This window comes from Sinohyriopsis cumingii, chromosome 8, assembly GCF_028554795.1.
Source record: "Sinohyriopsis cumingii isolate HCF-2022 chromosome 8, ASM2855479v2, whole genome shotgun sequence".
Classification (NCBI taxonomy): domain Eukaryota; kingdom Metazoa; phylum Mollusca; class Bivalvia; order Unionida; family Unionidae; genus Sinohyriopsis; species Sinohyriopsis cumingii.
The window spans coordinates 64112813-64140342 of NC_142968.1; the positions used below are offsets into that span (position 1 = coordinate 64112813).

The 27530-nt window shown below is 33.5% G+C and overlaps 1 protein-coding gene across 2 annotated transcripts in view; it reads left to right on the forward strand.

Moving 5' to 3' along the window:
* The window catches only part of LOC149793686 (alpha-mannosidase 2-like), an 84602-nt gene extending 64433 nt beyond the window's left edge, over nt 1-20169 (forward strand). Inside the window, exons 19-24 of one of the 2 annotated variants that reach the window (XR_016422871.1) lie at nt 1067-1203; nt 5477-5618; nt 8393-8526; nt 9350-9658; nt 10489-19388; nt 19419-20169. Coding sequence is in view for 1 of the 2 variants with exons in the window: in XM_089967662.1 (XP_089823788.1) it covers nt 1067-1203; nt 5477-5618; nt 8393-8526; nt 9350-9658; nt 10489-10641 (875 nt within the window). In the remaining variant the exon portion in view is untranslated. Of the gene's footprint in view, nt 1-1066; nt 1204-5476; nt 5619-8392; nt 8527-9349; nt 9659-10488 lie in introns of both variants that reach the window. The other variant, XM_089967662.1, reaches the window with a different exon arrangement.
* Nucleotides 20170-27530: the final 7361 nt, after the last annotated feature.

Consider the following 27530-nt stretch of genomic DNA (forward strand, 5'->3'; position numbering starts at 1 on the left):
TCACAACTGGATTTGCATGGGGAATTTTTTTCCCTTTTGATGCCATGCCCCTACAGATGGAGTTGGGCTACTTAGAAGCTGTCTCTCATACCTTAGAGGATCGGAGATTTTATCTCCGTGATAAGAGGATATACCTCCCTCAACCTCTTAGTTATTCTCCAAAGGTGTTATGATTGGGTAATGTATTCAAAGAAGAAACAAATTTTTTATAGTAAAATGTTTCTTCAAAAATACTTACCCAATCATGAGACACATTCACCTCCCAGCCTCCCCACAGTTACATCCATAGCAACCATGCCTTCTGCTCCAGTATTAACTAACTTATCATTACACCTTGCTGCTAAGCCTTATATTTAAGAGGAGATCACTCTGCCAAATTGCCACTGGGTTGGCAGACAACTTTTAGTTCCCTTGAGGTAAATGTGATATCTGGGAGGGCTGGATTTATGAATTAGTGGTAGTTTTTCTACTAAGGTATTATGATTGGGTAATTATTTTTGAAGAAACATATTTTACTATAACAAATTGGTTTCTAAACATCAACATAGTTTAAAAATAATTTGGCATCTAAAAGCATTAGGTAAAGATTGTACTCATAGCCATTTTCCATATTGTACAAAAGTGTTGTTTTGCATGTAAATAAAATTTCTGACAATTCAGTACTTGCAACAGTTTTGTGATTTACACTGTGATGATACTGTAATTACTAAAATTAAGTTTGTATATGTTCATGGTTTGCTTTTGTAGACATCATAAAAGTTGTTGTTGTTGTAGGGTTTAACACCATTTTTCAGCACAAGATAGGCTATACATAGCAACCAGTATAAATGGTGAAGGAAGAACCTGGGAAAACCCTGGAAAGAACCACTACTGGCAAGCTTTCTCACATAACTTCCTTGGTCAAACCTGAGACTCGAACTCACATAGTCAGAGGTGAGATGGTAATGATCCGTGATGGTGAGTGCTTTAGACCACTCATTCTACTCAGGGTCAATTTTTTGCAGAGTATTTGTTGGTCAGGTCAGATGTAGCATGTATCGTAATATTATCATTATATCTTTACCAGGTTCTGAGGGGTCATCTGTAGAGGTTTACAACATTGTTGATATCAAAGGCAAGAGCAACCTAGAAGTGGCGATACGAATTTCGACTAATGTCAAGAACCCTGATGGTGTCTTTTACACAGACCTGAATGGATTTCAGGTAAGTTTTCTGCCCATAGAAAAGCTGATAAAGTGCCCTCCCCTCTTATAAAGCCATCACCTTTACATCAGAGGAGTGACCTTTCATGAGATGATGATATAAATGTGAGTAATAGATACATTTGAAGTAATTTTTAATTTATTTAACACTTTCATTTAAAACTCAAGTGCATGTTATGGATCAACATGATAAAATTTTGATTAATGTCATTTAAAATAATTATGAATAATAATCACGGTGCACAAACATCAAAAAACCATGTCAATAAAATTAGTGTACAAACATCTGGCAACACTGTCATGTTCCATTTGTTCAATTTCCCCACTGCTGATTTTAATTCTTTTTTGTTGCCTTCCTGTATTTTCAAGTCTAATATATATGGTTGGTTCGTAGATGAATATTAGCAATGCTTGATAATTGCATTGAGCAAAAGGCAACTGTGGAATGATGACATTGTCCGAAACAGTGTATCCCCCAGGGTGTAAAATTGAGGCTAAAAAAGAACCTTTGGTGTCAGAACTGGGGATCAAATAAAAATGGGGGTGTCAGAAACGTACTGACAAATTTTCATCTCACCCATGCTTTTTCAGCTTGAAATCGGATATTGCAGCTTGCACAACATGCATTCTCTCCTCTCTCTCTCACAATTAACAAACAAATGCATTGGCCATTCAAAGAAGAATTATATTAGTTCATTTTTCTTTTAGTATAATCAGTTTCATTGTACTTCGACTAAGAACACATTATCCAAAACTCAAAAAAGACAATGATTAATCTTCTTTCTAATAAGTTACACTTAAACTTTTTAAGGTCTTTATTTTATTGCAGCAAAGTTATAAAAAATAAAAAAATCTGCATTGACCCCCTGACTTTGTAATCCACAAATAACACATATGCCTTGGCAAGTTTACTGATTTGTTAGTTGTGAAAAATTGTCTTGGGTGATAATTTGTTCTCCAAATATCTTGTGGCGAACAAGGGCAGAATTTTTAAAATTCTTAAATCCTGTTATGAAAGGATTATTCACTTTTGCAATCTTCGCACTCACACGACCAGTCAAGGGAATTATTTTCTCCATTTTTCATTAAAGTTAGATCCACGGTTGTTCTTTTGTGTTCTGCTTCTTTCATTTTCTTCGCTAATGATTCTTAGTCCATGCCATTTTAATCTGGTGATCACTTTCTGATGCAGCAAGCATTGATGTTAAACATCTGAATGACATCTTGATGAGCTCGATGGAAATCACGTGAGAGCTTGCAAGGTATAGGGAAGGTACTCCATCATAACATTTGCCTATGCTAGTCTGGCTCCCTGTTTCATATGCTCCCTGCATGGCACTTCACTATATGAATAGCGGAGTGCAACATAAGGAGCATATGAAGCAGATAACCATACTAAGTATACATGATGTCATCCCTCATCCAAAGCATTAGATATTAAATAAATCCTGATTGCATTATGTGAATCCTTTGCATCAAAAAATGCATGGCAACAGAACATATGCATCAATTTTCTCCAGCTTGCATCCCTGACACACAAATGTGCATAAAGGGAAACACTGGAATCCAAGCACTGGAATCTAAATTGAATGTTACCACTCTACTTTTTATGAATAGATGGTCATATCTACATGGAGTTTTCACTAAAAGACCTCATATAATGTTTAGTTGGTCATAAATAAAAATGGTACCAGTCTGATGTCCAATATGGCCACCATTGCTGCCATCTTGAAAATCATGTAATTACTACATCTTCTGAACAAATAATCATTTGGACATGGGGTTTTCACTAGCAAACTTCTTGTGATATCTATTCGATGCTAAATGAAAATGCTTCCAATCTGATGTCCAATATGGCCAAAGTTGCAGGAATATTGAAAACCTTGTTATCACTTCTTCTGAATGGAAAGTCATTTTGACATGGGGTTTCAGTAAAAGATATTATGATGTCTAGCTGGACCTAAGTACAGTGATAACAATCTGATATCCAGTATAACCACCACAGCAACCAGCTTGAAAATCTTGTTATCGCTACTCCTGAATGGAAAGCGTTGTTGACATGAGGTTTTCACCAGAAGACTTTATGATGTCTACTTGGTCCCTAATGAAAATAGTATTAATATAGCTGCCACAGTGACTATCTTAAATGCTTTGTACTTCCAGATGGTCGTACTGACATGTGATTTTCCCCAAAAGACTTCTTGTGATATCTAGTTGGACTTAAAATGGTACTGATCTGACATCAGTATATTCACCATGGTAGCCATCTAAAGTTCTCTTGTTGCTATTCCTCCATATTGGTATGAGAATATTTCTTATAATATTTAGTTGATTAAATAATATGGTACCAATCTGATCTCCAATTTGGTCATCATGGTGGCCATTTTGAAAATCTAGTTATTACTGGATGGTTACATCACTGTGGAGTTTTCACCAAAATACTTCTCCTGATGTTTATTTGGTCCCAAATGAAAATGGTGTTATCTATCATCCAGAATGGCCACCACTACAGCCATTTTGAAAATTTTGTTATCGCTACTGCTTCTCATTTGTTGGTGTTATTTACATAGGGTTGTCACCAAATGACATCAAATTATGTCTAGTTTGTCCTGAATGAAATTGTTTTGGTCTTACATAGTCTGATAGCCAAGGTGGTTCAGTTGCTAGCTTGCCAGACTAATGACCAAAAGTGTGCAGATTCAAATCCTACTCTCAGACCAGCCTGAGTCATCTACCATGGTGTGTCCTTGGGCAAGGCATTTTACTCCATTTGCCTCTGCACTAAATAATCTATTTGTGTTGCAGTGAGATAAAGCAAGAAGCCAAACAAACAAACAAACTACATCCAATCAATACAGCCATAGCAGCAACTTTGAAACTTATTCTTGATCAGAAATATCTTAAATGGTTTTAACACTCACAACTTAAATGAAGAAACGGTCTTATCTTAAATTTCTTGAAATTATTTTCACATAGTAGAGTGTCAGTCCCATCAAGAGAGTCCTGTCTTATATAAATGCATTATCATGATCATCTCTGTGTGCTAAATGCTAGACAAAATATGGGTTTCATCACAATCAGTGGATTTCTACTATGGAAACGATTGTGGATTTTCTACTATAACCTATTTTTGAGGTTGCTTTTTATATGACAACTATATTATAAAAGAGAAATAAGTTTTATATTTTTAAAAAGTTTTAAAAAAGAATATGATGAACTTATTGAAAATAGGAAGAAATTATTGTAGAAAGTTTTTTTTAAAAATAATGTTAAAAATAGTGATGTACAATAATTTCTTCCTATTTTCAATAAGTTCATCATATTCTCACATGGAAAGAAATAATTTCACCCAAATATTAAGAGTCCAGAACAGACCTGTATAAAGTTCAGTGAAGCTACCATAAACTCAACACTGTTGGGATATTAAAAAAATTGGTCAGTTTAACAAAATATGAGTGTTGAAATGGCCAGGATACAGAGGCTTAAGTTGTAGTAAAGCAGCCTTATTTAGACCACAATATGTGATCATTGTGCAGAAGGCTGTTTAGGTCCCACACTGACCCATGTTTGGGTCACATGGGTCAGTGTGGAGAAGGTGTTTTGGTTACAGAGGGGTCAGTATGGGAAAGGTGTTCATGTTACATAAGGATCAGTCAGCAGAAGATATTCAAGTTACACATAGGTCATTCTGCAGAAAAGTGTTCAAATTACACAGGGGTTAGTATGTAGATGCTCATGTTACAAAGGAGTCAGTGTGCAGAAGGTGCTTGGGTTACAGAGGAGTCAGCAGAAAATGCATAGATTACAGAAGGGTCATTTAACAGAAAGTGTTCATGCTACACAGGGGTCTGTCCACAGGTGTTTGGGTTACAAAGTTTGCAGAAGGTGGTCTGGTTATAGAGGGGTCATTCTGCAAATGGTGTCCAGGTTACAGAGGGACCAGTTAGCAGGTGTTCATGTTCAGGTAACAGAGACAGCATTCGCTGAAGATGTTGGGTTACAGAGGGGCGAATCAGAAGTTGCTTGTATTACAGTGGGGTCAGTTTGCAAAATGTGCTTTTATTACAGCAGGGCCAGTCTTTAGAAGGTATTCAGGTTTCAGAGGGGTCAGTTTTGTGAAACTTCACTATAAGTTGAATCCAATCCTTGAAATTGAATCCAATCCTTGAACAAATATAACATCTATGTTAACCATCTAACCCCTATTCACAGTGATAACTGTTGAAGATTAATTTTCATGACTTTTAATGACTGTTTTTCTGACTATGTTGTAGATTCAGAAACGTAAGACCTACAGCAAACTGCCGTCACAAGCCAACTTTTACCCAATGCCCACTATGGCCTTTTTGGAGGATGATCACTACAGATTTAGTGTACTGACTGCACAGTCCTTGGGGACAGCCAGTCAGAAACAAGGTCAGCACATACTTTTCTAAGTTATACCTTTCTGAAAAATTTCACACTCATCTACTTTTCAACGGAGGGGTGGGTGATAAATTATCTGTATTCATCTTGTATTTGTGTGTATCTTTGATCTAACATCATCAAAATGGGGTAACTACAGTGCTGTGAATCTTTGACGTGCAAGTTTGTATTTTGCTCAAATCAGCTGCCTCAGTCATTGTCTGTCTGCAAGGTACTTTTTCTCCTGTTGCCTCAGCACCAAAGAGATTTTTATATGTTGATGTGCTGTTCAGCATCAAGTAGTTGTCATCTTCAAACCAGGAAGACATTTGTAAAAGCCATCAGCTTTGAATATTTATAGATACAGCTTAATTAAATTTTAAGGATTATATATCTGTGTATTTTGTCTTAGGACTGTTCCACAGAAATGCAGCTCTCTCTTTTTTTTCTTCAAACTATATGCCAGAGAACTTTGATTATTATGAAAATGATAGAGAATTATCTATTGCACCAGTAAGTGACTACTAAACATTGAAAATGCATTCATAGAGTTCGAGGTATGTTTTTTCTGGAACAGCCTCTAGAACAAAATGCTACATGCTCCGCTATACAAATAGTGGAGTGCAACTCATGGACCATACACAGCAAGGAACCAGACTATGCATATACTTGAAGTATACACGATGCCATCCCTCATCCAAAGCATTGGGTATTAAATAAATCCTGATCGCATTATGCAAATTCTTTGCATCAAAAAATGCCCAGCAACAAAACATGTGCATCAATTTTCTGCAGCATGCATCCCTGACACACAAATGTGCGTAAAGGGAAACACTGAGTAGTTGTTTATTTTTAAATCTGATTAAATTTCATCTTTTTAAAAAAATTATTAAAAATATCAGCCAATTTTTTTAAAATATTTTAGTTTTACATATATTTGTCACATCCTGTTATAAAACACAGATAACACATATATAAAAACAACTGGTAGTACTTATTTGAGCTATATTCCATTGTCAACAAATATGTGTCATTAAACCGTTCACTGTGATATTGTCACCAGTAGCATGTGGCTGTAGCTGTTTACATGCTACAGGTAAACATACTGAAACTAGCTGACCAGTTCAGAGGCCTAGTGGTTAGAGCATCCCCCTCAGATGCGAGAGGTTGTGGGTTCGATCCCCGGTCGAGTCATACCAAAGACTTATAAAAATGGTACTAACATTTGCCTTGCTTGGTGCTCAGCATTAAGAGGTTAGTGTTAGGACTGTTCGGCCTGGTGTCAGGATAATGTGACTGGGTGGGATATCATGCTACATGTCTGAGGCATGATGCCCCAGTGCTTGACATCACTATAAACTACCACACTGCAAACATCATAGCGATATGACTGAATTTTTTTTAAAGCTACATTAAAAATTCAAATCACACACATACCTGCACTTAAACTTGCTAGATTTTGGTCAGCTGGAGACAGTTATCATCTTACTGAGGCTACCCACGGGATGAGACTTTTCATAAGGAAATTAAATCATGTCAACAGATTAAAAGTAACTTGATGGCCAGATATATTTGGTTTCAAAAGATTGGAAATTTAATTTGCATTTATGCTGCCATTGGTAGCAGTCATAAGCATAAACATTTTTCCTGTGAAAAGGAAACTTTCACATCAGAGTAAACATCTTCAGTCACTTTGGAAAATGTAACAGTCCTTCAGATTCTATGGCATTTATTTAAGTTTTTTGCTGACTTCCTTTGATGAACAGTACTTTATTTATATTGGCTTGATTTGATGAAGGGTGCATGTGTTATTGAAGTCACAGCTAGAATAACTTTGGAGGGACAAACAATACCTGTTTGTTCTTCTGACAGCAACATCAAATAATTTCAGAACATTGAGTTAGAATTTACATTTCTTTTGCTAAGTATTCATAAAGAATAATTGGTGCTTCAAATGTATTCAGTTTCAGCAAAATTATTTTTTCTGGGTTCATTAAGATAAACTAGCCATCATTTGGTAGATTGTAGTCATTCCTGTTCCTACCTTCAAAGATTGGTCCCTTGTAGCTAGTCCCGTAGCGTGACTGTTTGAGTATTATCACAGCATAAGGTACTTAGGCCAGATGTCAGCTTAGTCAGATTGTGATATAACAATGCACTGTTAAGATGTTTTGTCAATATTTGCACAAAGGATTTTTTTCTGTAACAATAAATTTTATACCCATTTTGAAGCTTCCTTCCAAGGTGCATTTGAATTTCTCCACTCCAAACCTAAGACTGTATGCACAAGTTTAAACAGCCAACAATGCTGTCACAAAAAAACAATGACCATTTGGTATATTTTGTCGCTTTGGAAACTGGTCGTTTTGTACAAACCTGTTATGAGAGACCACCTGTCTTGAGAGACTTTTCTGTTGGCAGAAGGGGCTGTCTCTTATAAGAGGTTTTACTGTAAAATATATGTACTGAGTTTTATATACCAGCTCAAGGATCTGCATCATGCCCCTGCAACTTATTAGTACTTACATTAGGCTGCTCCATTGTTTGTCTTTTTTTTAATTACATAATGTTTTGCCTGCACATAAAAGTATGGTTTGAAATTTGCAGGTTTTCATGAGATTAAATAATTCTCAGCTATATTATAGTTGTGCCAGGTAAATTCTTTTGGAGATAGAACGTTGGGTGTGATTCATAATGGAGCAGACACTGACTATGGTGGAAAGAATTTGAGAAAAATTGGTTATGAATGTTTGCAATTTTAATGGGAATTTTGATATTTCTTACAGGAACGATAGAGGTGATGATGGATCGTACATTGTCCCAGGATGATGGCCGCGGTTTGGGCCAGGGAGTGCAAGACAACAAAAGAACACCCAACAAATTTTGGCTTCTCTTTGAGAAGAGGAAAACTCCAATACCTGTATGTTCATGCTGTCTTATTGATGCTTTAACAACAAAACTAGTTTCCTTTAAAGTGCATCTTTCAAATCGTACATTTTTGAGTCCATGCAGAAAAGACAAAGGTCATTCAAACTTACTCAACTTATTCTTTTTCAGGTTGAAACAGTTTTGGTTATAAATTTATTAATTGGACATATTTAGTTCCATTTTTGTATTTGTGTATAATTTTTCACTCTTTTATTTTCTTATCCTTTCAACCTCCTGTCATACTTGATGGAAGCATTCTTTGATGTGATAATAATCATAGAAATCAATGTAGTGTTTAATTCTGTTATAAAAGTTTTTGCATCTAAATTTCAGCAGAGGTGATTTTCCTCGTGAGTCTTGATTTAATAGCACAGAGTTGGCATTTTTTTTATGGAATATTTTATGTTTTCTTTAGAGTGAGTTAAATGCAATATTAAAACTGTCTCTTTCTAGCTACTTATATATCATAGTAATTATCCCTTAAGGTACATAATGCAGGTTTGATAAAAAGTAATATAAAGGAAAGATAGAAAGAAAGAAAAATTTAAGATTGTTTCAGCCAATCTTATAGTATATTTCTGCAATGATAGAAGTGACATTACAAAAGGATGGCATTAATGGATGGATTCAAGTCATGCGAATTCAGCAAGTGGAGGTTTCTTAGTAATGCAATATACACATATATGGTGGAGAGGTTTATTGTAAAATGTATTTCTTCCCAGTTTGTATCACTATCTGTAATATATACATGCATTTTGGAAATGAGATTAATAAATGAATAGTTGATTGTGTTTGGGTTTTGTTTTCCTTTTCAGGAGAAGTCAAGACATGCTGCCTTCCCTTCATTACTGGGACAAGTTTCTTCTCTCCATTTAATTCATCCCCTGTTTGTTATGCCTTACCACACACAAGAGGTGTTTCCACTCTACCATACATTCTCAGCCATCAGAACTGATTTACCCTGTGATATTCATTTCCTAAATCTGAGAACTATGCAAAACAAGGATGATGATATAACAGTAAGAACAGTGCCCAAAGATACATCAGCATTAATTTTGCACAGATTAGGAGTGGATTGCAATTTCTTCTCTAGAGGGCTGACATGCCAGACAGCAGATGGCAAAGTAAGTCCACAGATCTGCTTTAGTATAAAACAAGCATTGTGATTGATATACAAAAATATTATGTGAAAAATTATTGACATGAAAATGATTTCCCTTTGCATTGTTATATGCAGTAGCAGTGCTCTCAGTATCCTTGGTTATTTGTTATTTAATGTGATTTAAATCTTTTTTGTCATGTCAGTATTTTTTCTTCAAAAAAATATTCTGCCTATTTTAAATAATGCACTTGATTTATCGATGTTTTCTTCTGATTTTTCTTTTTATATGAGAATATTTATACTGATCTCCATACATTAATATATTTGTTAGAAAAACCTTTACTTGATCTATATTTTGATTTTAATCTTTTTCTGTGACATAGATATTATTGTGCCAAAATGAATTGTTCAAACCTTTTGTCACCAGATCTCATCTTTTATGGTAAGGTTAGCTATGAAATTTGTCAACAAGTATTTATCTCTGTTGTAAAAGGAAATAGTTCATTCTGATTTTAGTTACCTTTTAATGCGTATTATCAAAAGTATTGTATTATACACTGTAACTTAATTTAAAACTAAACATTGAACATCATAAAGGTGTCAATTTTATTAAGGGCTGTTCAAGGAGAACATACTTGGGACCCAGGAAGGCACTTTTCAGTGTGAAGTTGTCACCCATCGATGCAATGTGGAATGTTGTTATCATTTTCCTTTGAGCTCATTGATAAATCAGAGTACCCAGGCATGTATTTTTGGTATAAGAAAACTCATTTATTTGAAAAATTGTTAAGAGTATTCCATGTGTACCAGTATATAAGAATTTATGTGATGATATTATTGCTTTCTCAACAGGTTACACTTTCCAGTGTCTTTAAAGAGATAGAGGTGAAATCGGCCACAGCCATGAGTTTGTCCCTATTATATGAGGAAGAGGAGGTTGAGACTACAGCGGATTTAAATTTACAACCAATGGAAATTGTCACATATAGAGTGCGATTATTTTGAGGAGAGCTGGATTTTAGTATAAACTTACTTTCCCTTGTAGCCGTTGGAATAGTTACAGCATTTAAAAAAATAATCAGACATACTTTACCAATTTGTGGATGCATGTAATATGTATGTGGGCAATATTCAATCATTCTTCAGATTTCTACCCATACATCTGTTCTGGTCTACATCGATATTCAATCATTCTTCTAATTTCTGTACAGACTTTTGTGTGGCTCACATCTATAGATACAATATATTTACAGATGAAATCCAATTGCATCCAAAAGGCATCATGGGTTTTCGTTGAATCGGTATAGTCAACCTTCATGCAAATCTTGTGTATTAATTCCATTTTTCCCTTAAAAGTCATGCATCCCTATTATCAAAGCAAGTGAAATTAACATTTTACAGACACCAGCTCTATAGAATTCTTGTGATTATTACATGTTTGGAGGTCTTGAACAGAATTTTTTTTATTGTAGATAGTTTTTGACCAAATCACAAAGCAATTCTGATTTATGAATTGATGATGCCTGTCCAAAAGTCCATCCAAACATTTGTCCACTTTGTTTTCAGCATTGAGGTTTTGGGGTTGTGTTTACTCGACCATTTTCTTAGACACAGATGCCTGTAGAGTCACATGCCATCATATGTATACTTTCTGAAAAGTACTTTAGGACATCCATGAAAACTAAGTCCTTATGACAATAACTTAGCAAATAAAATAGTTTAAAAAACCCTTTTGAGATATGTTCATGTTAATTTGGAGGCTTTTATATCGTGACGGGACTAGACATTGTGTCCTGGAAAAAAATGGAGACCATATGATCAACATTTTTGATAGTTATCCCCATTTTTATTTCAAATTTTGTCTGTCTCTCCATCCTGCTATCACAGCCTTGTCCAGTTAATGTCTCCAGAACTACACAAGAGACTTGGCATGCATTTGCATTAATGAGTTTGTGTATGCTACAAGTTCATCTGTGTCAGTTTAGTCCATATTAAGTTATTTCCCCAATTATAAAATTTATTTTAAAAAAATCGATTTACACTGCATCTTTTATGGGGAGGGCTTTTTCTGTAAACACCTGCTCAAAGGCAGGTCTAGTTAGTTCCTAGACAATCCTTAAAAAATATAACAGGTCTTTCAAATTTAAATTTAGGCCCTTGATGACCAAGTAGCCTAAAGCATTCACCTTTACAGATCACTGACATCTCATTTAGCATGGGTTTGAGTCTCAGCTTGGTCTTTGCAGTTATGGTTCTTCCCAGGATTCCTCCACCAGATATACGGAATGGCATATATAATCTATCATATATGAAAAATGGCATTGAACCCACAAAACTAAACCAACTGAATCAAAATAGCACAATAATACAGTAGAAATGTATTTATTCAAAAGCATACCATTCTTAAATAATATATACAAACACTGCCATGTGCTTGTTAGAAGTTCAAAATTTTGTTAATAAAATAACTAAGAGTAGTCTGTGACAATTAATACCAATAAGAGTAATTTTTGGCATAATATTATTGAATCTGCACACTGGCTGGAGTCTGGACTATAACCACATTTACATTGTGATAGATTGACCCGATGCTTCAGCTGGTCATTGAAACCAATATGACATTTAATTTACTGGGCATTTACCATTGGGTTTATTTTACTTAAATTTATATGAATTCTAGAGGTGGAAACTGGACACAGTTTGTGTTGTATGTTTTGTTATTGGTCACCAAATAGTCTCTCAGTCGTTTCCATCCACAGTTCTTTTTTATTGTATAATCTGATGTAGTAGACCTTGAAAGGTTTAAATTAATGGAATATCTTAAATACTGACTGTAGTGTGATCAGTTATCTATTCTTGAATTTAAAAAAGCAAGCTAATGAATAAATACCAGTTAATATTTTGATCTCAAACATGCATGAGAATTGAATGAAGACATGGTACGTACATTGCTGCTCATTTTTCTTGGACAAAAATGCATTTGGATTTATCCAGACATTCTATACTGCAATAATAGATAAGTGGGGGGGGTTAAATTCAAATAATCCACTTGTCAGACAGAAATGAGCAGCGTTCGAAAGCTAAATTGGACTTTTGCATTATAAAGAGTATGTAGGAAGAGTTTATTGTAATCTTGTTTCCCAAACTACTAGTTTTCTTAAGTATTTATAGGAATTGTTATCCATCAGATTTATTTTAAAAAAAGCAAATTTGGTGAAAAATTAGTTCTCAATATTTTTTATGAATACGATGATCGGCACATACCCTCCCCCATTGATGGTAATTTACTTTGAGTGTTTACTTCAACAATAAATTGCTAAACAATGACATCAGTATTCAAATTCTTAAATTAGCAAGGGAGAGATTAGTAGTTTAAAGTCAAGAGGATAAATTGGCAATTACTGAGACACAGTTGGTTTTCATATAAATTCACATGACATGTTTATAATAAAACAGTTCCTTTCTCAGGAAAACAGAATGCTTTATTTACATGGTTAAAGTGTTACTTTAGGAAGAAAGAAACCACTCTCTATCAAATGGCAGAAACATGGCTTTTACAGGGGACATTTTGTGAGGGAATACTGAATGGTCATTGAGACCAGGTGTCGGCTTTACATAGTTTACCATTAGGGCAAGTTTGATTAGATATTCTAATACTAAATAGATTTGATTGTTTCTGATGGATGATGGTTGTTGCTTTGGGTTTAACACCATTTTTTAGCACATGATAGTTATACATGGCAGCCAGTATAACTTGTAGAGTAAGTATGAATGGTATTTTCTGATGGTAAATTTTGATTAAAATCTATGCAATTATATTTTCATCATACAGTGTTTAATTCTTTGTCTTAAAGAAGACATTTGCATTATTTTGTGAGGAATTCCAATGTCTTGCTTATTTGTAACTATGGTTCTAAAGATGAGATGAAACCTCATGCATCTAATGTTGGTTTTACTGTCAGAGTGGTGGATACCACTTTTTACAGCAATTCATTTATGCCAAATGTCATTCTTGATTTGGTTATTTAACAGCACAGAAAAAGCTGATGTTTTGTCTTCATTAATGAAAGAAAAATGCATTTTTTTCTTGAGAAAATTTCAGTATCTGCAACTAAATTGAAAAAGTTAGATGCTGATGTTGCAGGTTGCCTATAGTTGACTGTCAGTCAGGCATCAAATTATATTTTATATCCTCATCAGATGTTCTGTGGTACGGTCATATTGTTTTACCCATTTTCAGTATGACCTATTGTATTTTATATACCAAATACACTCAATATAAGTTGGCTCCAACTGCATAGATATTGTTATATGCTGGCAGATATGATTATATGCAGTTTGTTAGGAGTAATCAGTGGAACAGATGAAACAGATTCTGGTCTACCAATGCATTATGCAATAGCAAAACGGGGTCTACATTTTCAGTTTGTCCCACCTGAAAAGCATGTACATACGGTGATACGGGAAAACTTTTTGTGTCTTTAACTTTTCCATGGCACTGTTCATGATTCATTTTACAGTCACTATTTTCTCTTAAGATATTTCAGATTCATCCAGTGCAACTTGCATTTGTATTGTAAACACAGTATATGACTTATTATGTATATCAGAATTATATTTGGTTTTATTATATGTTACTTAAGTTTTAGAAATCTTTCAAAACCCTGTTTAATGGTGCCAGTAGGCATAGTAGGTTCACTTACTGGTAATTCATGTGGCACATTATGTTCACTTACTGGTAATTCATGGGGTACATTATGTACACTTACTGGTAATTCATGTGGTACATTATGTACACTTACTGGTAATTCATGTGGCACATTATGTACACTTACTGGTAATTCATGTGGTACATTATGTACACTTACTGGTAATTCATGTGGCACATTATGTACACTTACTGGTAATTCATGGGGTACATTATATAAACTTACTGGTAATTCATGTGGTACATTATGTACACTTACTGGTAATTCATATGGTAAATTATGTACACTTACTGGTAATTCATGTGGTACATTATGTACACTTACTGGTAATTCATGTGGTACATTATGTACACTTACTGGTAATTCATGTGGCACATTATGTACACTTACTGGTAATTCATATGGTACATTATGTACACTTACTGGTAATTCATGTGGTACATTATGTACGCTTACTGGTAATTCATATGGTACATTATGTACACTTGCTGATAATTCATGTTGTACATTTTGTAGACTTACTGATAATTAATGTGGTACATTATGTACACTTGCTGATAATTCATGTGGTACACTATGTACACTTGCTGGTAATTCATGTGGTACATTATGTACACTTGCTGGTAATTCATGTGGTACATTATGTACACTTGCTGATAATTCATGTTGTACATTTTGTAGACTTACTGATAATTAATGTGGTACATTATGTACACTTGCTGATAATTCATGTGGTACACTATGTACACTTGCTGGTAATTCATGTGGTACATTATGTACACTTGCTGGTAATTCATGTGGTACATTATGTACACTTGCTGATAATTCATGTCATACATTTTGTAGACTTACTGATAATTAATGTGGTACATTTGTGTGGCAAATTATGTAGATTTACTGATAATTCATGTGATTATGTAGACTTATTGATTTACTACCTTTTATATTTCTTTGTTCAGATTAAGAACTTGAGTCCAGTTAGTTTGTAAAACCCTTCAGCATAATATTTCAGAACGGAGGTTTGAATATACAAAAAGTTTGATTTCAGTGATGTAAAATTCCATTCTCCTTTTCCATATTTTTTTTTTAGTTCATATTTTTTCTTTTCTGATGTTTACTGGAATGCATGCACAAATTCAGTGGTTCTCTTGTTAATTCTGGGTTTTGTCTTATCTCTTTTTGTTTCTTCTGTGAGATTTGTTGCAAAAAGAGCACATCATGTTCTGTATCAATTATCTATTCTTGAATTGAAAAAAGCAAGATAACATGGCTTAAAGTTCATGGTCAAGGTCACAGAGGTTGCTTGGTACTATATTGCTAAGTCTTCAGTGACATCATCACAGGGAGAAAATAATTTATCTTTGTTTTCTGTTTTTTTAGCTCCACTAGTATTATTGGGTTTTCAGAAGAAAACAAATTGTGGCATTTAGATGGTCTTAAATGAACAGGGTATTAATCTGACAGTGGTATTGTTACTTCACAGAAGTAATATCTCATGCAAAACAAAATTTCAGTTAAACTGGAATCACTAAAACTGTAAAGACAGTATGTTTATCAGAGATGTGGGTAAACTTCATTTGTTTGTAATTGTTTTGCAGTTTTCTTTTAAGTTCTATCCATATCCCATATCTTGTACATATAACTAAATTTACTTCATAAAAATAATTAGTCTTTAACCATAACCAGCCCAGAATTATGTATTCTTGAGTGTTCCATACCCATATATATGCCTTATTATAGTATTATACCAGTAACCAGAAACAGTAATTAAGTAAATATTAGTATAGACTTAATTGTACAGTTTATGTTATCATACATTCCAAATATTTACTAAGATTCTCCAGCTTGATCTGTACATTGTAAAGTTGGAATAGAATATTGTAAATCCAGGGCACAGTATTTGTGGAACTTAACATCTTGAAGTATGAAGGAATATGGATGAATATAGATATTACTATATATAGTAAAAAGTATCTTAACATTTGTCTGAATTTGATGATTGGTTGCTAACTTGGTTTGTTTTATTTTACTTTTTTTCTAGCAGACTGTATTTTAAAGGTCACTGGCCATACTCCAACATTTTCCTATTTATATCAGATTTGCATTACATGATTAAAAACAGTTATACTCGCACAAATAGAACAAAATAATTATCAAGTGTAAAGAAGAAATAATTTAATTACTCAAAATAGAAGTATACAACTATGTTACTTCCCCTTAGTTATGATTTCCCACCTATAGAGGATGCAACCAGAAATGACGCACATTTATCCCTACAAGACGAAGTACATGCTTCTTGTTGTCAAAAAATAAAACACTATAAACTATGGATAGGGAATATTTTACATGAAACTAATGAAAACTCATTTACTGTTCAGCCTTATATTGGTATGCATGCACGATGCACTAGATTGTGTCGCTTTCAAAACTGTTCCATTGTTTCAATTTATTTTGAAAATTCCCATTAATACAGGTAAAAAGAATCAATGCTGGCTTCCCTGTGTCAGCAGACTTTATTAAAAAATAGAACAAAATCGGCACACGTAAAGAATCCAAAGGATTTTATAAATGATTATTGATAATTTGACCTGAAGACTTAAATTGAGAATGTCGTTGTGAGGATGCATATATTTTTTAGCATAAAAAATGTATATAAATATTTTAATTAGAACAAGTAAGATATGTCAGTTTGTGTTTTTTCTCAGAAATATGTATGTTACGAAATACGATTATTTTCTTTCAAAGAATATCAAAACAGACTGTTTAAATTTAGTGTTTTTTTCCTAACACCTATCTTACATAGCATCTACTTTTTTGTTGAAGAAAAAGAATGTACAAACTATTGTTAAGTTTGGCCGAATTGTATTTTGAATTTTGCCGAATTTTGTCTTTGGGCCAAATTCATTATAATCTGGCATAAATAATACTACTTTCCCATCCCTCCCCAATTCTATCCCACAGATTAAACACTTTTTTCTGGTAACATGGTTTTTCGGAAAAAGAAAGAACACTTTTTCCCATCATCACTCTTTTGGTTACATCCATATGCAACACAGTGCACCATATTTACTGTACAAAAGCACAATCGTACGCTATATCACAAAGACATTTATGTGGGGAAATTAAGCACTTGAATGGCTAGGTTGAATAGAAGGGATAAATGTATGTCATATCCGGTTTTGGCACGTGGAAACTACCGATTGTTTATGGAGATTGCCAAATCATTTTTTTATTTTATAAAGCAGAGTTTTAAGTCTAATTAAACATTTTTATGGTGTGCATACATAACCAATGCATTTTGTTTATAACTATAATAACATCACACGTTTGTACAATATATGTGGCCAGTGACCTTTAAGTAAACAAGCATGTTAAGCAACTTGGCATAAACGTAGGCTTGTCAGTCTCAAGAAAAACAGCATGATATTTATTTCTTCCAATACAGATCCAGTTTTGTTATTGGCAGATAATTGTTTTTGTGTTTTACTTATAATTAGTAAATCTCATGTAAGATGAAGTGATCCAGAATTGTTTTAGAAGGTAAATCTGTATTTTGACTTGTGAAAAATATGTAACGTTGTAAATACTGCATTGACAAAATATGAGAAATAAATTTTAAAAATTGTTTTTAACTATGCATAGACTTTTGGGGAAAATGTATCTTAAGCCCCTAAGAAAGTTTCTTCTATAACAGTATAGTGAATAGATACATTTTTAATAGCAGATGTATATTTGAATGATAGAACTCGGATGTACCATACTTATTCTAGATAGCACTTGATCAGATTTCCTGTGATAAAGGCGCTGCCAAATTTAACATTTTCTTGCAAAAATAAAAAGAATAGTATAAAAAAAATCTATAGCCATCTATGCTGAGATCTCTGTGAAAGAGTATTGTTTTAGTTGGCTATTTTCATGTTAATTCATTTCTTAATGTATGAATGGTTTTCATATCAAAATGTGGCATCAGTATTTTTAAAAAACCAACGTTGATGAGTGTTTGGTGTTGTACATTGCATAAGGTTGAGTTAGTGATCAAGCCAACTGGCAAACCTTCATTGAACTATATTATATAACTTTGGAAATTGATGTACAGCAACAGACAATTTTATAAGTAGCATTATATTTCAAAGAAACGTTGTTTCAAGCTTGTAAGCCATTTTTCCATCATAATCCTTCAGGAAGAATGTGTGTGCTTGTTGTGATCATTGAGAATGATAATTCATATTTAAAATTATACAATATGAAATACAGAATGAGTTTATGTTCATCTTATTTTATCTTATTTTCAAAATAACTATAATACAAATATAAAAATGACATGTTTGATACATTTTTTTCCCTTGTTCCCAGACATTAAATCAGCTTCAGTCTATTGTCCTAACCATCATTTATAATCACTGGAAATCTGGCAAGGTGATTTCTATCAGGATGCTTTCTGTCAAGGTGTTGAATATGTAGAAGGTTAATACATTTTGATCTTAATTATCCTACAAATAAAACCAAGATAATCCTTTGCCCAGGTAATTCAGTGGATAAGGCATTTTCTTGATAGTGTGGTGACCGAAAACTCAGATTGCATTGTTTAAATAAAAAATTTAAAAAAAAGAATCACCATAATAAGTTGTTCTTGTTATTAGGTAGCGTATGTAAATGTAGGTGTTTAGGTATGATTTTTTTTTGCACCTAAAAATGTTGATCTTTGACACTTTACACCTTTAAAGCTTTCTTCTCAAAAATTTAAACTGTATAATACCAGCACTTCCAAATTAGGAAATAGAGTGAAAAGGCCACCCAAATTAGGAAATAAGCTGAAAAGGCCACCCAAATTAGGAAATAGACTGAAAAGGTCACCCGAATTAGGAAATAGACTGAAAAGGCCACCCAAATTAGGAAATAAGCTGAAAAGGCTACCCAAATTAGAACTGCACTGAAAAAAGCCACTTATACCGGCACTTCCAAATTAGGAAATAGAGTGAAAAGGCCACCCAAATTAGGAAATAAGCTGAAAAGGCCACCCAAATTAGGAAATAGACTGAAAAGGTCACCCAAATTAGGAAATAGACTGAAAAGGCCACCCAAATTAGGAAATAAGCTGAAAAGGCCACCCAGATTAGAACTGCACTGAAAAAGCCACTTATTATTTGAAATAGACTGAAAAGGCTACCTAAATTAGAAAGGACACAAAATTTGAAATAGGCTAAAAAGGTCACATAAAGTAGAAATAGGCAGAAAATGCCACTAAATTACAAATAGGCTGAAAAGGCCACCTAAATTACAAATAGGCTGAAAAGGCCACCTAAATTAGAAATAGGTTGAAAAGGCTGCCTAAATTAGAAATAGGCTGGAAAGGCTACCTAAATTAGAAATAGGCTGAAATTAGAATAAGTATTGTAAATGATTTACTGAGGCAAATTTTGTTGCCCTGATATGATGCAGAAAGGGTTTTGTAATTTTATGATTTTTGTATTATTTAGGGAAAATGGCTATAGAATTATGTCTGCTTTGATTCACTGATGTACAATAAATGATACTGCAGTAGGTTTTGAGGTATGTGACTGTGTTCTTGGGTTATATGTATTTTTGTATCTAGAATGTATGTACATTATATAAATTTGTGATGGCTTTTGGTATCTATTGTGTAATATAAACATTTTTTTTCTTTAACTTTTAAGAACTTGCACGAGTAGGGACTAAATTTAATCTATGCAGAGGGAAAGCGATATTGTCAAACGTGGCTGCATAATTAATCTTGTAAAATAGAGTATTTTCTACAAACTTTTGGTTCATTTTTAAAACATGTTGAATAAAAAGTATTTATGCATTTTGTTTGAGATGTGAAACATAGTTTTAGATTCATATACTGTGATCTACGTTACCTACAGTTATATGTGGCTGATCTTGAGGTTTCACTTTTAGTTTTGGGTCAGACTGGCATTATCCTTTTCAGTGCCATCTGTTTCACTGGTATTTAAAATATTGAGGTAATTAACAAATTAGTAATTGTAGATTGACATGCAGATAAGGGTAATGAGTGTGGAGGTAGAGAAGTCATCAGATAGATTGAAAATTAATGCAGTACATGATTGAGGTGTGATTCTGGGGTTTGTATGCATGCATATAAATTCAGCATAAGATTGTATAGGCAGGTATGAGTTTGGAGTAGGCTGCCTTCAGAACAACTTAGAACCTCTCTGTCTGTCTGTCTCTCTCTCTCTCTCTCTCATACGTTATGCAGAAAATATGTGATTAAAAAAAGAGTTATTTTGATGTGGACATGAGATATGTATGTTCCGAGTTGTTTGAACAGTTTTATATGTGAAACCCTATACTTGTAGTAATGTTGGTTAAACTTGTCTGACAGAAAAAGATTTCAAATTGGAGAGAAATGATATAAACTCATTCAGAAATTGGTGCAATATTCCAGTATGTATATATGGTTTAATAGATTCAAAATTATGTAGAAATTTATTGATTGATTAAAAAGAAAGTCATATTGCAGTCACAAAATAGCGTGCAAAGTTCTATGCACCAAGACAGTGACACAACAGTTTATACCGGTAGCAAATTGGTACTGAAACAAAAAGACTTAAATGTTTTGAATTGTTGAGTATGGCTACATGATGGTTACAGATCAACAGAAAGGTTTTAAACCTTTAAAGATAATGTACATGTATTTTTTCAGACTCTGTCATCAAGTTAATAATTGTCAGAGAAAAATTTCCAGTCCAGTAGCAACAGCACTTATTAACATCATAGACACAATGCAGACATGCTAATTCCATGGACATCGATGCAATGCAGACATGCTAATTCCATGGACATCGACACAATGCAGACATGCTAATTCCATGGACATTGACACAATGCAGACATGCTAATTCCATGGACATCGATAAAATGCAGACATGCTAATTCCATGGACATCGACACAATGCAGACATGCTAATTCCATGGACATCGATGCAATGCAGACATGCTAATTCCATGGACATTGACACAATGCAGACATGCTAATTCCATGGACATCGATGCAATGCAGACATGCTAATTCCATGGACATTGACACAATGCAGACATGCTAATTCCATGGACATCGATAAAATGCAGACATGCTAATTCCATGGACATCGATGCAATGCAGACATGCTAATTCCTTGGACATCGACACAATGCAGACATGCTAATTCCATCGACATCGATACAATGCAGAAATGCTAATTCTAAGGACATCGATACAATGCAGACATGCTAATTCTAAGGAAATAGATAAAATGCAGACATGCTAATTTTAAGGACATCGATACAATGCAGACATGCTAATTCTAAGGACATAGATAAAATGCAGACATGCTAATTTTAAGGACATCGATACAATGCAGACATGCTAATTCTAAGGACATAGATAAAATGCAGACATGCTAATTTTAAGGACATTGATACAATGCAGACATGCTAATTCTAAGGACATTGATACAATGCAGACATGCTAATTTTAAGGACATCGATACAATGCAGACGTGCTAATTCCGATGGACAGTCTGTATGCTATGATGAGAACAGTCAGAAAGCCATAAATACAGTAAAGATAAGCTTATTTGGAAATCAATACAATGAAAACAAGGACATAGATCCATTGTAGACATGTTAGTTTATAAGGACATGAATGCAATGAAGACAAGCTAGACATCAATGCAACGAAGACAAGCTCATTGATAACAACATCAATACAGTCAAGACAAGCTAGTTCATAAGAACATAGATGCAATGTAGACATGCTAGTTTATAAGGACATCGATACAATGAAGACAAGCTAGACATCAATGCAACAAAGACAAACTCATTGATAACAACATCGATACAATGAAGACAAGCCCATTGATAAGGACATCAATGCAATGAAAACAAGCTAGTTTATAAGGACAACAATGCAATGAAAACAAGCTACTTTATAAGGACATCAATGCAATGAAAACAAGCTACTTTATAAGGACATCAATGCAATGAAAACAAGTTAGTTTATAAGGACATCAATGCAATGAAAACAAGCTAGTTTATAAAGACATCAATATAGAGAAGACAAACTAGTTTATAAGGACATCAATGCAATGAAAACAAGCTAGTTTATAAGGACATCAATATAGTGAAAACAAGCTAGTTTATAAGGACATCAGTATAGTGAAGACAAGCTAGTTTACAAGGACATCAGTGCAATGAAAACAAACTAGTTTATAAGGACATCAGTGCAATGAAAACAAGCTAGTTTATAAGGACATCACTATAGTGACGACAAGCTAGTTGATAAGGACAACAGTGCGATGAAAACAAGCTAGTTTATAAGGACATCAATATAGTGAAGACAAGCTAGTTTATAGGGACATAAATGCAATGAAAACAAGCTAGTTTATAAGGACATCAATGCAATAAAAACAAGCTAGTTTATAAGGATGACCATGCAATAAAAACAAGCTAGTTTATAAGGACATCAATAAAATGAAAACAAGCTAGTTTATAAGGACATCAATGCAATGAAGACAAGCTAGTTTATAAGGGCATCAATGCAAAGAAGACAAGCTAGTTTATAAGGACATCAATATAGTGAAGACAAGCTAATTTATAAGGACATCAATGCAATGAAAACAAGCTAGTTTATAAGGACATCAATGCAATGAAAACAAGCTAGCTTATAAGGACATCAATGCAATGAAAACAAGCTAGTTTATAAGGACATAATGCAATGAAAACAAGCTAGTTTATAAGGACATCCATACAATGAAAACATGCTAGTTTATAAGGACATCAATGCAATGAAGACAAGCTAGTTTATAAGGACACCAATGCAATGAAAACAAGCTAGTTTATAAGGACATCCATACAATGAAAACATGCTAGTTTATAAGGACATCAATGCAATGAGGACAAGCTAGTTTATAAGGGTATCAATGCAAAGAAGACAAGCTAGTTTATAAGAACATCAATATAGTGAAGACAAGCTAATTTATAAGGACATCAATGCAATGAAAACAAGCTAGTTTATAAGGACATCAATGCAATGAAAACAAGCTAGCTTATAAGGACATCAATGCAATGAAAACAAGCTAGTTTATAAGGATGACCATGCAATGAAAACAAGCTAGCTTATAAGGACATCAATGCAATGAAAACAAGCTAGTTTATAAGGACATCAATGCAAAGAAGACAAGCCAGTTTATAAGGACATCAATGCAATGAAGACAAGCTAGTTTATAAGGACATCAATACAATGAAGACAAGCTAGTTTATAAGGTCATCAATATAGTGAAGACAACCTTATTTATAAGGACATCAATGCAATGAAAACATGCTAGCTTATAAGGACATCAATGCAATGAAGACAAGCTAGTTTATAAGAACATCAATGCAAAGAAGACAAGCTAATTTATAAGGACATCAGTATAGTGAAGACAAGCTAATTTATAAGGACATCAGTGCAATGAAAACAAGCTAGTTTATAAGGACATCAATGCAATGAAAACAAGCTAGTTTATAAGGATGTCCATGCAATGAAAACAAGCTAGTTTATCAGAACATCAGTATAATGAAGAAAACTAGCTTATAAGGACATCCATGCAATGAAAACATGCTAGTTTATAAGGACATCAATGCAATGAAAACTAGCTAGTTTATAAGGACATCAATATAGTGAAGACAAGCCTGTTTGTAAGGACATCAATACAATGAAGACAAGCTAGTTTATAAGGACATTAATGTAGTGAAAACAAGCTAGTTTATAAGGACATCAATATAGTGAAGATGAGCTAGTTTATAAGGACATGAATGCAATGAAGACAAGCTAGTTTATAAGGACAACAATGCAATGAAAACAAGCTAGTTTATAAGGACATAAATATAATGAAGACAAGCTAATTTATAAGGACAACAATGCAATAAAAACAAGCTAGTTTATAAGGACAACAATGCAATGAAAACAAGCTAGTTTATAAGGACATAAATATAATAAGACAAGCTAATTTATAAGGACAACAATGCAATGAAAACAAGCTAGTTTATAAGGACATCAATATAGTGAAGACAAGCTAGTTTATAAGGACAACAATGCAATGAAAACAAGCTAGTTTATAAGGACATGAATGCAATGAAAACAAGCTAGTTTATAAGGACATCATTGCAATAAAAATAAGCTAGTTTATAAGGACATCAATGCAATGAAACAAAGCTAGTTTATAAGGACATCAATGCAATGAAAACAAGCTAGTTTATAAGGACATCAATGCAATGAAAACAAGCTAGTTTATAATGACATCAATATAGTGAAGACAAGCTAGTTTATAAGGACATCAATGCAACGAAAACAAGCTAGCTTATAAGTACAACAATGCAATCAAAAAACAAGCTAGTTTATAAGGACATCAATATAGTTGTTGTTGTTGTGGGGTTTAACGCCATTTTTCAGCACACGATAGGCGAAACATGGTGGCCAGTATTAATGGTGGAGGAAGAACCCGGGAAAACCCCGGAAAGAACCACCGACCCACAAGAAGCTACTGGCAAGCTTTCTCACATACCTACATTGGCTGACATCAATATAGCGAAGACAACCTAGTTTATATGGACATCAATGCAATGAAGACAAGCTAGTTTATAAGGACATCAATACAATGAAAATAAGCTAGTTTATAAGGACAACAATGCAATGAAAACAAGCTAGTTTATAAGGACATCAATATAGTGAAGACAAGCTAATTTATAAGGACATCAATGCAATGAAAACAAGCTAGTTTATAAGAACATCAATGCAATGAAAACAAGCTAGTTTATAAGAACATCAATGCAATGAAAACAAGCTAGTTTATAAGGACATCAATGCAATGAAACAAAAATAGTTTATAAGGATGTCCATGCAATGTAAACAAGCTGGTTTATAAGGACATCAGTATAATGAACACAAGCTAATTTATAAGGACATCAATGCAATAAAAACAAGCTAGTTTATAAGGACATCCATGCAATGAAAACATGCTAGCTTATAAGGACATCAGTGCAATGAAAACAAGCAAGTTTATAAGGATATCAATGCAATGAAACCAAGCTAGTTTATAAGCACATCAATATAGTGAAGACAAGCATGTTTGTAAGGACATCAATACAATGAAGACAAGCTAGTTTATAAGGACATTAATGTAGTGAAAACATGCTAGTTTATAAGGACATCAATATAGTGAAGACAACCTTATTTATAAGGACATCAATGCAATGAAAACATGCTAGCTTATAAGGACATCAATGCAATGAAGACAAGCTAGTTTATAAGAACATCAATGCAAAGAAGACAAGCTAATTTATAAGGACATCAGTATAGTGAAGACAAGCTAATTTATAAGGACATCAGTGCAATGAAAACAAGCTAGTTTATAAGGACATCAATGCAATGAAAACAAGCTAGTTTATAAGGATGTCCATGCAATGAAAACAAGCTAGTTTATCAGAACATCAGTATAATGAAGAAAACTAGTTTATAAGGACATCCATGCAATGAAAACATGCTAGTTTATAAGGACATCAATGCAATGAAAACTAGCTAGTTTATAAGGACATCAATATAGTGAAGACAAGCCTGTTTGTAAGGACATCAATACAATGAAGACAAGCTAGTTTATAAGGACATTAATGTAGTGAAAACAAGCTAGTTTATAAGGACATCAATATAGTGAAGATGAGCTAGTTTATAAGGACATGAATGCAATGAAGACAAGCTAGTTTATAAGGACAACAATGCAATGAAAACAAGCTAGTTTATAAGGACATAAATATAATGAAGACAAGCTAATTTATAAGGACAACAATGCAATAAAAACAAGCTAGTTTATAAGGACAACAATGCAATGAAAACAAGCTAGTTTATAAGGACATAAATATAATAAGACAAGCTAATTTATAAGGACAACAATGCAATGAAAACAAGCTAGTTTATAAGGACATCAATATAGTGAAGACAAGCTAGTTTATAAGGACAACAATGCAATGAAAACAAGCTAGTTTATAAGGACATGAATGCAATGAAAACAAGCTAGTTTATAAGGACATCATTGCAATAAAAATAAGCTAGTTTATAAGGACATCAATGCAATGAAACAAAGCTAGTTTATAAGGACATCAATGCAATGAAAACAAGCTAGTTTATAAGGACATCAATGCAATGAAAACAAGCTAGTTTATAATGACATCAATATAGTGAAGACAAGCTAGTTTATAAGGACATCAATGCAACGAAAACAAGCTAGCTTATAAGTACAACAATGCAATCAAAAAACAAGCTAGTTTATAAGGACATCAATATAGTTGTTGTTGTTGTGGGGTTTAACGCCATTTTTCAGCACACGATAGGCGAAACATGGTGGCCAGTATTAATGGTGGAGGAAGAACCCGGGAAAACCCCGGAAAGAACCACCGACCCACAAGAAGCTACTGGCAAGCTTTCTCACATACCTACATTGGCTGACATCAATATAGTGAAGACAACCTAGTTTATATGGACATCAATGCAATGAAGACAAGCTAGTTTATAAGGACATCAATACAATGAAAATAAGCTAGTTTATAAGGACAACAATGCAATGAAAACAAGCTAGTTTATAAGGACATCAATATAGTGAAGACAAGCTAATTTATAAGGACATCAATGCAATGAAAACAAGCTAGTTTATAAGAACATCAATGCAATGAAAACAAGCTAGTTTATAAGAACATCAATGCAATGAAAACAAGCTAGTTTATAAGGACATCAATGCAATGAAACAAAAATAGTTTATAAGGATGTCCATGCAATGTAAACAAGCTGGTTTATAAGGACATCAGTATAATGAACACAAGCTAATTTATAAGGACATCAATGCAATAAAAACAAGCTAGTTTATAAGGACATCCATGCAATGAAAACATGCTAGCTTATAAGGACATCAGTGCAATGAAAACAAGCAAGTTTATAAGGATATCAATGCAATGAAACCAAGCTAGTTTATAAGCACATCAATATAGTGAAAACAAGCTAGTTTATAAGGACATCCATGCAATGAAAACATGCTAGCTTATAAGGACATCAGTGCAATGAAAACAAGCTAGTTTATAAGGACATCAATGCAATGAAAACAAGCAAGTTTATAAGGACATAAATGCAATGAAAACAAG